This window comes from Leptopilina boulardi, unplaced genomic scaffold (genome assembly GCF_019393585.1).
Source record: "Leptopilina boulardi isolate dan_hultmark-lab unplaced genomic scaffold, ZJU_Lbou_2.1 LbouV2_273, whole genome shotgun sequence".
Classification (NCBI taxonomy): Eukaryota; Metazoa; Arthropoda; class Insecta; order Hymenoptera; family Figitidae; genus Leptopilina; species Leptopilina boulardi.
Genome location: NW_026137833.1, coordinates 1715435 through 1727883, shown reverse-complemented (window position 1 = coordinate 1727883; position 12449 = coordinate 1715435). Strand labels below are relative to the sequence as shown.

General features: G+C 27.7%; 1 protein-coding gene across 1 annotated transcript in view; it reads left to right on the top strand.

The window, feature by feature from the left end:
• The window catches only part of LOC127281518 (glutamate receptor ionotropic, kainate 1), a 154142-nt gene extending 150711 nt beyond the window's left edge, over positions 1-3431 (top strand). Inside the window, exon 20 of the mRNA XM_051305243.1 lies at positions 3300-3431. Within this exon, the coding sequence (XP_051161200.1) occupies positions 3300-3306 (7 nt within the window). The 3' untranslated portion in view covers positions 3307-3431. The remainder of the gene's footprint in view (positions 1-3299) is intronic.
• The last annotated feature ends 9018 nt before the right edge of the window (positions 3432-12449 follow it).

The window sequence follows — 12449 nt, the reverse complement described above, 5'->3', positions numbered from 1 at the left end:
TAACCTAAAATCATTGAGTAAAGCTTCAAGGAATTATCGGTAATGTGTAGGTTTGGTGACCTCAGCAGTGAATGCTTCCATATTGGAGTCTTCTTCGATTCTGATCAAGAGATCTTCCTTTCTTGTAGGTTTTGCGCTCACAACCTGCGTGTGGCTGTCTTCCGGATTCACTGCTCTCTGAAGTTTGCTAGTACGTTGGCATTCGTTGTTCATGTTGACTCGGATCACCATTGTTGATCCACTCATTTGGCCGTGTGGACATCGGTAGGCGAATAATCCCAACGTTGCCCTCTGCGTGTCGTAAAAGCAAAATACTTTTCCTTGTCCGGTCCTCTGGTGTTGGACTCGTGGGACAGTGGTCAAAAGCTCATATCGCTCAGAGCGAATAGCTGATTCAAAAGTGATCAGAGTTCTTCAAAATTGTCGACGTGTGAGTTGCAGCATAACAACTAGGGCAGGAACCTGCATAAATCCTAGGGATTGGAAAGGTCCTATCCTGACTATCGGAAACCGACCACTTTAATTTAAAGTGAGAGTCAGTGTTGTAGATGACTATGTTGAACGAATGTTTAAATGACGATGTACAGTGAGAGTCACGAATCACTTTGCGAACTTCCGAAGTAAAGAGGCAAGTTGAACGAGGACTAAATTGTCCATAGGATTCATACCGTTGGTAAGCCGATAGGCCAGGTACAACGGAATTTTCCTGTTCCGCTCTTCTCGGTTCACCTCCGCATCGCCTGTAGCACCACCAATTTTGCTATCTTCATTAACTGCTATGACGTACTTTGTTTTCGCCTCACTAACAAGATCCTGAGGTCTAAAGTCCGTCCTTAATAGGCATGTTACCATTAGCAAAGTTGATAGACTCCTATTTGACCCAACAGCTACTGCGTGCTTAGCTATCGTTTTCTGAAGTAGGGCTTGAAAATTATTCAGTGCATCTATTCAGTACTTAATGGTCAAATTCATATTTATTTAAATATCGCAAGATTTGACTATCTTTCCGACTTCCTCTTCATTGTTTTTAAAAAGCCTTCTCTTTTCTGAGCTTTACACTGGCTTCATGATCCCCTTTGATTGACTCATTATCCACTCCAGAATGAATTGAACTAAATGCGAACTTCTCGCTGCTTCTACTCAATACAATCATAAGGATCGATGTTCTTGCTCTTCTTGAAGTCTCTTTCATCACGATCTTCGTCCACAATAATAGTCGGAACGTTTAAAGTAGCGCTACCATCCAAATATCCCAAACAGGATTATTATAATTATCCATTAGAAAATTTTGAATTATTGATTAATTACATTAAATTATTTGAAGAAAATGATCTTTCTAAAAATACAAACTTGTGATTTATTGAATTAAATTAAAAAATAAAAGATGCTCCACAACTATATTTAATTTTCCCGAAGAGTATAAAATGGTAGGGTGTAAGAATTTAAATATTTATCATTTAATTTTAAATAATCATAATTTTAAAATTTGATCTTTAACATTGGAATATGTCAAAATTAAATTTTTTTATGTCGTAAAATTAATCAGAATTCAGAACAGTATTTTGTTATTCAGAAAAACAGATAGATCTTATCACTAAATAGAATGAGAAATTGTGTTTAGAAACAGAATCGAAATAGATTTGAGATATGAGGAAATTGGATGAAATCTTATATATATGGTTGTGATCTCTTGTTCTTCTGCATTTGACCTATATTTAATGGGTGGTGATGAAATTAATTATAAAATCATACAATTCGATTAAGCAAAAGAAAAATATTCTGTAAAATTAACGAATTGTAAAAAAATACAATTTCTCCTTAGTACCTGTTTCATTTTCCCAGGAAATATATTCACTAATTGTTTAGACAAACAGCTTTTGGAAATTTAATTTTTTTTATTTGGACCAAGTACAAAGAACATGTAAACTTCCACGTTGAGATATATATTATTTTTTTAAACTCTTCTACAAAAAAAGACATCAACAATATTAGAGACTTTTGTATATATAAATAACATTGTTGATTCGATCAAAAATTGTCTTTGTATTCAATATCTCTTATAAACTGTAATAAATCTCTCTTTGTCTTTGACATTATCTAAAATATTTTCCTGAGGCAGTGAAATTATTAAAGAAAAATATGTTTCAAATATAAAGCATAACAGGGAGCATTATAGTTTTATGTCAAAAGAAGAAAGTTAGTGACTTTTTATTCGTTTTTTTTCGTATACATTCCCCGCGATCCATCGGGACCATAAATGGGTATCTAAATTTTGTTGAAAAATGTATAATAGCTTGTAACAAAATATTTTTATCATATAAAATATGAATTTTACAAAAACAATAAGATTCAATTTTATTTATTTAATTTAATTTTAAATAATAACGAGATCGATTTAGAAGGAAAACAACTCATAAGTAATAATTGGGGACTCACTGTCATTTTGACGACGACGATGACGCCTCGTCTCACAATTAGAATTTTGTTATATTTTTAATTTAGTTTCACAATAATATAATGAATAGAGGAAAGCACACTATACTGCACTGATACCAGGATGAGAATGAGAGTAAAATGACTGACGAGTCAAACTCGAAAGCGTCGCTAAACAGCGGCCTCTCTTCTCGGTGTCATCGAGATCAATTAATATTCAATAATATTATTGATGTTATAATATTATTAATACCGATAATCGATACGCAGTCGTCGGTAACGCAGATCCCTACACTATCCGATGTTAAATTGATTGATGCGAGAAATCCATAGAAAATTGGCTGCCAATAATAGTTTGACAGATCGTTAACAAAACAGCAATTTCGTCTTCCTGTTGTTCTTGAATATTCGAAACTCTCATCCAAATATATACATCAGGAAGCTCTTACCTTGATGACTTCAAATTTCAATGATAGATAGTAATGTCCTCGACGTTTTTGTGACCTAGCGAGAATCCTCAATGCCTCGCGAGAGTTTTCATAACAGAACGAAAGAACAAATCAGAATCGAATTTATTTATTACAAGTCGCCTATTAATTTGACGACTTTGTCAAGTTGGTTTGTTAATACGTGAATTTATTATTTAAACAAAATGAAGTGAGTATCATAAGAAATTTTTTTTTATAATTTATAACATTTTACAGTCATTATGGTTGGATTCATACCCTGGTGTCGTTTATTTACAAAATTTATTAGAATTTATTATTTTTAAGTCATAAGAAAATAATACCTATTCGTTTACAAACTAAATGTTTTTTCTTAAAAATGAAAAATATTTTAAAAAATATTTCTATTCTGTTCAATAGGAGGTGACCACCATGAAAATATTCTTTGGAGGTTCGACTGCGACCTGGTGGGTGAACCAGATGTGGTGATATCGCCACCTCCACCCCCGCCTCCTCCACCACCGCCACCATCTGCCTCTGTTTCAAGAACAACAACCCTTTGACCAATACTAGAAGAGGTGCCGACAGGTGTACCCGTCCAAAATGAATTACCCACCCAAGCTTCTATGGTGATCATCAATGTCGATCAAAAAGAGACCTGTTTATAGCGCACGTAGTAACCGGAACGGGTTTGCAATATGTGTGTATGAAGAAAACCTGTTCCGGTAGATGAGAGCGAGAGAGAGAGCGAAAGAGAGAGAGAGAGAATAATAGTGAATTTTGAAAGAAAACAAGAAATATATAAATATAGGTTATTTTGAACACACTAGAGGAAGAACAAATTCCTAAAATAGCAAAACATTTGTATGATAAAACACGAGTTGGTTTTTATACAATCGATTCAAAAAAAGAGGAAAATTTCTTGAGATAAAGTATATCTTTAAACATCGAGCAATCTGCAAAAAAACGAGATGTAATAAAATTTTGTAAATAGTTGATTTGTAAGTTGACAAAATTTGTGATAAATTTACATCTAAGATCTCAAAAAGGAATATAGCGCATTATGGAGAAACAACGTGTAGAGTAATCAGAACAAATTTAGATCACGATTTTATCTAATGAAAAGCTTTAGCTCATTTGTTGAAAAAAAATTTAAAAATTAGAAACGATAAATTAGTTATGAATTTTTAAGCCACCTTATAAACTCGGACCAATTTCAACATTGCCGTTTAAACAATTCTAGCTTATTTAAATATTTGACGATCATTAAAAAAAACACATAATTATTAAACTTTCGTTGCTATTTGTTAATAATATGTCGTACTATTAGATAAAGAAATGAAAAACAGTTTCAAATAACATATCTCATTATTATTTTCAAAATTATTTTCAATATTATAAAAGAGAGCGATAATTCAAAAAAAGCATTAAAAGATATTTTCTTAATTATCAAAAAAGAAGGAAAGGAAAAAAGATAACGTAACTAGTAATAAAAACAAATTTAATGCCTTTTATATTTCATTTTTTTTTTTCATCAACAAAATTATGCTTTTTGGCTGCTTTAATTTGAAATTTTTGCTTATCTATAAGCATAATTTCAAAAATTTATTATCAAAAGCAAATATTAAAAAAAAAAAGAATAGTATCTATTACTTTACACTCGTGTACGAAATCACAATGCTCATGTACATAATTTTTCTTCAATTTTTACTGTAAATTATTTTTCATAAACTTAGTCTATAGTTATCACAAAGAAGACTGTTTAGCGACGTCAAAGCATAGAACGAAAAAAAAACAACCTGTTGTGAAATACGAGCGTTGTCTATGTATCTGTGTGTACCTTTCACGTAATTATGTACTAAATATCCGTACGCGAACTTACCTCAAAATTTATAAATAATTTTCATTAGTTCAAAAATTCGATAAGATTTTTTTTTTTACTTAGTTAGAAAAAATTTTAATTTAACATTTCTATGTGTAGCAGATTTTTTTCTTAAAATTATACTATCTAATGAGTCATTTAAATTTGATACTGTTGGTTACTTTGCAATTAAACGTCATAGCTTCATTCTTGCGAAGAAATATATTATGGGTTTTACAATGGGTATTATGGGTTTTTAATATTTTCTGATGATATTTTAAATTTAAATTCTGGATTCCTAATTTTTGTGGAAATAATTAATTAAAATTTAACGACATTTCTACATCATTCTATTCCATTTTTAAACAATGTTTGTAAATTTTTTTGACCTGTTTTAACGAAAAATATGACCTAACATTCGCTACCAAATACAATTTGACATCACATTAAAAGTTATAATTTTAATCACTAGTAATAAAATCACTTGTTATCCTTACAATTCGCAGATTGTCTTTTTCACTGTTACTAGTTATTTCAAACTATTTCAAACACAAATTGTTAATGCTATAAAATAAAACCAGACGGTAATTTAAATCTTGTATGTTTACATTTAATGCTTCGTGTCGACATAAAATTTACCGAACGTGCAGTGTACTGCTGAAGTCAGCGAATTACTATTAAAATGTTTAAATAGTACTTCATTTGACTTCAGTAGTTTTGCATGCCAGTGACGTCACTCGAAATCACGGGGGTGAGTTTTGAGTTTTATTATTTGATAAATAATATTTTTAATATTTAATAATTATTTTAGACTTAGAATAATAGAAGGAAAAAATGACTAAAATTATTATTAGTTATTCATGATCTAGTATGAGGAAATTTAATAAAATTTCCAAAAATCAATCTTTTGCTTCTTGTTTCTCTCTTGAAAGTTTCTTGCCATTCTCGCAGAGATTTACAGAATCCTCAGCAAACTGTATTAATTTATTCATAATCTAGTATAAGGAAATTTGGTAAAATTTCCAAAAATTAATCATCTTTTTCTGTTCTTCCGGTCGCCTATTACTGAAAGTAGAACTTCATTAATCCTTTATGCAAATCTAAATAATACTTACGTGACGAGATTCTTTTGACTTTTTGGACTCCATCAGATATTATAATCTGAAACATAAGAAAAAAAAGAAATAACTAACCTACAAAGTTTTCTATTTATAAAAATTTTCGAATTATAAAATTGCTAGTTATCGACGATTATTATTAATTTTGTTACTATTTAATTTTAATCTCACTTATTCCTTCACTTTATTCCTTTCACAGTATTTATTTAGGAAGATCGCTTTGTTTACTTTTCGTCGAAAATACTCGTGTCACACAAAATGTCCCGATATTGACAAGTACTGCTGGAGTCATAAAGTGACTATTAAAATTTAGAAAATAGTAGCTTCACAATTCCTTCAGTTTTGATTGGCACTGACGTCATACGAAATCATCCCCTTACATCGTTCCATTCAACAAAAACTTTTCGCCACTAATTTTATGTACGTATATTTTTTTTTACACTTTATTGACTATTAAACTTTTTGTTTCCCCAACATTTTCATATTTATACTTATTATTAATTTTAAAATGTTAATTTTCAATTTACTACATAAAACATTTAATTAAATATTTAATCACGAATCTCTACTTCTGATTTCACGTTATTTATTTTTCAAAAACAATTCTTATACCAAAATATATTTTTTCGCAAGTTACTATGTAAATTTCAAATCACGTAAAAAATGTTTATAACGGTATTTGCTTTCCTGAGATTAAATTTGCATTTCAAAATAATTCAAATGTATTTTAAAAATTTATACATTATATATTTTTAAAGTTTCGTTACGATTCAATTGCAATTAGAAACGACCAATTAGATGAATTTTACTTTTTAAAATATACGATAAAAAGGGCAGTGCAGGTGCATGGGTGCAATAATAGTATACATATGGGTATGATATATGAATACACAAATATGTGCGCATAAATGTACGGTGTGAAGTTACATAGACCTTTTTATTTTCAAAAAAAATTCACTCCAACTCGTTAAAAATGCATTGGATTTTCTACCCTTTATAATATGAAAAAATTAATATACTTTCTCTTTATGTCCTTAAATAAATTGAAATTTTGTTTTCATGCATTAGAAAATTGAAATGAAAATATCCTTTAAAGGATCTTTAATTATAATAAAACACAATTGAAATAATATAATATACGTTATAAATGAGGCATAGTTATGTTAAATTGTTGAAAAAAATTTATAAATTAGTTTCTCTGAATTTTAAAAAATATAATGGCTTTTGTAAATGGGGCGCTTTCTAAAAAAAAAGTGTGTAAAATATGAGTACTCTAAAATATTTCATTTTACATATTTTAATTTATTTAAAATATTTTTTTCTTTAAAAGTATTTATTAATTTATAAAAATTAATTTTGATAAATATTTAAATAACAAATGCACCCCATATACAAAAATATTTTAAAATAAACAGAAAATTCATTTAATTTTTACAATATTTCTGGTTGAAAAATATTTATTTAATACATTAAACAGTCTAATATGTATATACAAGTTAAAAAAAAATAATTAAAAACTAGATAATCGAAGGTTATTAAAATGGAAAAGTTAGTTTTGATTTTTGTGTGTATATTGTAAATTAGTTTATATTAAATTTTGTTATCTAGATAATATACGCCCTTTTGTTGTAAAATAATAAATTTATTAATTTGTGATTGATGAAATGTTATTAAATGAATGAGATATTATGCGAATTAATTGAAAATAAGCAATGCATATATAATGATAAGAACGATGAAATAATGTGCAAGTTTCAATGCAACGCTCAAAAACGACAAAGAAGAAAACAACGTGTCCATGTGTGTTATATATATATGTACATATATATATATATTTGTTTGTGAGCGTGCGCATTTATGAAAAGAAAAATGTTATTTACGATTTATTTCACATTTTTATATACGTATCTTGCCAAAAAATATCCAAGCTGCCAAATGTATTCAAGAAGCTATCCAAGTGCTTCTCAAATCTCACACATTCCATAAAATAACGACCAAATACTATAAATAATAAAGTGCATTGTTTCCTTTTCAATAAGTTATAATATTTATAAAAAATAGTTTCATAAAATTATATATAAACACTCCAGTATTATGTTTGGCAAGAATTAAATTTTTCTTTTTTTCAATAAAATTCTTTATCGGATAGTGTTCAAAGCAACAAATTAATCCTTCATGATAGAAAAATGATAATTTTCAATTACTTATTTTTTATTTTTATGAAAAATGATGGTAAAAATTAATTCTCAATCATTGCGGTAAATTAAATTTGCAGAAAATTATAAGAACCTGGAAAAAAATATTTAGAATTTACAATAAAATTATAAATATTTTATTATTAAAATATAAATGAAACTTCTCATTTTTTTATTTATACTAATCATTTTTATCGAATATAAGTTGTGTGTAAATGACGATGAAAGTAAACGTTTTCAATGATACGTAAAACGTTTTTCAGTTGACGAATACATTGCAGAGAGTGTATTTCTGAAATGTGTAAAATAAATTTCGCCGAAAAATCACCTCCAGGAATCCCTGAATACTTTGTCTATATTAAAATAAACTTGAGATGAGTAATTGTTTGAAGATCAGAGTTTCTTTTTAATTCCATTATATTCCCAAAGTTAGCTCCAAACAATAAAATATTGAGTCCGAGGTCTATAGATTTATTTAGTCATTTTAATAATGTAATTTTCTTATCTATAGAAATTTTTGTTGCTTTTATAGATATTATTTCGAACCTATATTTTACTTTTATGATTCATACTTTCTAATGACGATATGAAATTGACCATATAGCTTGAAAACATTTCTGTTGTTTTTTATTTAAAATTTTATTACAATATTTTACACCAATTGTTACGATGTAACAACTTTAAATTTACAATAATATACGTAGAATTAATATATATATATATATATATTTACTATAATATGTTAACTATATAATATTGCGTTGTTTAATTATGAAAATACAATCAATTTTTCGATGAAGGTGCTAAGGATCGTGAAAATGAGACTAATTGGGTAAATTCACTAGAGAGGAAAGGATAATGATAATGAAGGAGCCAGAGGTCTTAATTAATTGAGGAAAAAGTAGAATAAAATTTTAATTGACGTACCAATATTTTCTCTAAATATTTGCTACTGCTTCTCTCAATTTATCAATAAAAAAAAGCAAAAAATGTCATCTATATTATCTTTTGCATAAGAAAGTACTACTAAATTTATCCATTTTCTAAAAACAAACTTGCATTTCATTTCATTAAATTAATCCAATTTATTACACTTTGGTATATATTTATCTTCAACTTATTGTACTTTACATTTAGTATTGGATTGTTACGTCCGACAACGCAACACAATTAGTACCTAAATTTTAATTTATTTTTGAGTCTAGACTCATTGATCACAACTCAGAAATCTTTCAAATTGGTTTGTTTTTAAATGGGGTAAATTTAAAAGGATTAAAAAGATAATAAGGCACTAAATGCACTGAAATCTTTTTGGAAGGTATATTAAAAAAAATAATGAGCAAATTTTTAAGGAATAAAGGAACTAAAATGCGCAACTTAATCGCAGTACGTCCTTCAGAATTAGAAGTATGACAAGTAAGTGGGGATCAGTAATTAATATACAATAAAATTACTTACTTTTTCTATTTATTTATAAATGATGAATATTGTTGAAAACTCGTTTTAAATCGGAACCTTGGATCTTTGATATAAAGAATAGTACTTAAAAACTGTTGACTTTTTTATTAAGGTCATTAGTTTTTATATTGCTATCCCTTCTTAAATTTTTAAGTCGGGTTAAAATTTAGGGATGACTATTTTTAGAGTGGGAAATTAAAAATGATCAGTAATTGGATCTATGAAAAACAAAAAAAGAAAATCTTATCAAAAGAAAGATGTCATTGGGTCCTTTAGAACCAGCCTTTACAAGGGATGACTTGGCGACAGGGATTCATGGGTCTGTCGTGGGAAAACGGAAAGATTAGAAAAAACCCCAGCGATCAACATCAGGAGGATGCACTCATAAAGTTTTGTGTTGATATCACAGTTATATATATTTTTTTCTAAACTTTTATTGCATACAATTTCATTATCAGTTCTAGAAGATGTTCCTCTGAGAACCGATAAGAAATTCAAAGAGAAAGAACAGAAATAAAGATTTTAAAGAAATAACGCTGGACGTTGCAGGATTAATATTTTTACATTCTCATCAAAATGAGAAAGTATTACATTTTCCCGATTTTCACCAATCTCTAATTCTTGTTTATTTCTGAATCGTTCTGAAATTTTCTAACAATTACAGTTTTATATCGTTTTTTTTTACAGTATTGCAAAGGTAAAATACATTGTCTCTAATAAAAGCCAGCAGGAAATTTTTTTTATCTTTGCTGTTATAGTACCAGATAGGCTTAAAGAAGGCTTAAACGACCTTGGCATAATTATTCCATATGTAAAATTATGTGAATGACTTCCAGATAATAGTATAAGCAGTGGTTTTGTTAAGACCACCCCATACAATTAATGTATCAGACTAATTAAAGAGATCATCAAAAAATCGATGCAATCACATTAAGGCTTCCAGTCAATTTACCAAAAAAAGAACATTGTAGTTTTCATTAAATAATATAATCCCTAAATTAAGGAAACCCACAAATTATTATCATATAAGAAAGTATGAGACTGAATCCGAATCTGGTAGATTGATTATATTTATCAGAGTAACTCCAGGTCAACCGTGTCAACAAATTTTTATTGATTTTCTAAAATGTTAAAACTATTATGAAAATCTGTAGTTTATAATAAAACAAAAAACACTTTTAACCGTTTTTTTAAATTTTTGTTAGTTTTATTTTGCATAAACAAAATTTTACAACATTTTATAAAAAAATGAATAACTCAACAACCGTTTGCAATAAATTAATGAAACATATACTAATTATCTAAAAAATTGCCCTCTGTTCAATGAATATAATTACAAAATTGTAATCCTAAAAATTCGATATTTTTAATAACAATTTTATGAACAATTTACATTAATTATGTGTTCTACCACTTTAATTGTGATGAAACTTAAATGAAGTGTACATTCCACTAGTAGTGTGTTAAACGAATCTTATATTGTGACGCGCGCCAAATCACTATGAGCGGCTAACTTGCCTAACATCCAAACGTGCTTGAGGTTGCATGCCCGAAAAGAAGAGGTTAACATTTTTTGTCTATTAATAACAATTCTACTACCGTTCCTTATTACTGTTCCTTCCGTAATACCTTCAAAAAAAACTACCAATTGAACCTAAATTGCAGTAGACTAAGAATAATCAATTTTATTCCATTTTTTTGAATAGAATGTTTTCCTGGAAAATGAAAAAATTCCTTAGAAATTCAAATAAAATAATTCAGCATGTCTCTATTATTTTTTTACCTTTTGTACCTTTAAAATACTTTTAAAAAAACCTACCAATTAAACCTAAATTGCAGTAGACTAAGAATAATCAATTTTATTCCATTTTTTTGAATAGAATGTTTTCCTGGAAAATGAAAAAATTCCTTAGAAATTCAAATAAAATTAATTAGCATGTCTCTATTATTTTTTTACCTTGAAACAACACGTAATACCTTCAAAAAAACATACCAATTGAACCAAAATTGCAGTAGACTAAGAATAATCAATTTTATTCCATTTTTTTGAATAGAATGTTTTCCTGGAAAATGAAAAAATTCCTTAGAAATTCAAATAAAATAATTCAGCATGTCTCTATTATTTTTTTACCTTTTGTACCTTTAAAATACCTTTAAAAAAACCTACCAATTGAACCTAAATTGCAGAAGACTAAGAATAATCAATTTCATTCCATTTTTTTGAATAGAATGTTTTCCTGGAAAATGAAAAAATTCCTTAGAAATTCAAATAAAATAATTCAGCATGTCTCTATTATTTTTTTACCTTTTGTACCTTTAAAATACCTTTAAAAAAACCTACCAATTGAACCTAAATTGCAGTAGACTAAGAATAATCAATTTTATTCCATTTTTTTGAATACAATGTTTTCCTGGAAAATGAAAAAATTCCTTAGAAATTCATATAAAATAATTCAGCATGTCTCTTTTATTTTTTTACCTTTTGTACCTTTAAAGTACCTTAAAAAAAACCTACCAATTGAACCTAAATTGCAGTAGACTAAGAATAATCAATTTTATTCCATTTTTTTGAATAGAATGTTTTCCTGGAAAATGAAAAAATTCCTTAGAAATTCAAATAAAATTAATTAGCATGTATCTACTATTTTTTTAACTTTTGTACCTTTAAAATACCTTTAAAAAAACCTACCAATTGAACCAAAATTGTAGTAGACCATGAATAATTAATTTTATTCCATTTTTTTGAATAGAATGTTTTCCTGGAAAATGAAAAAATTCCTTAGAAATACAAATAAAATAATTGAGCATGTCTCTATCATTTTTTTACCTTTTGTACCTTTAAAATACCTTTAAAAAAACCTACTAATTGAACCAAAATTGTAGTAGACCATGAATAATTAATTTTATTCCATTATTTTGAATAGAATGTTTTCCTGGA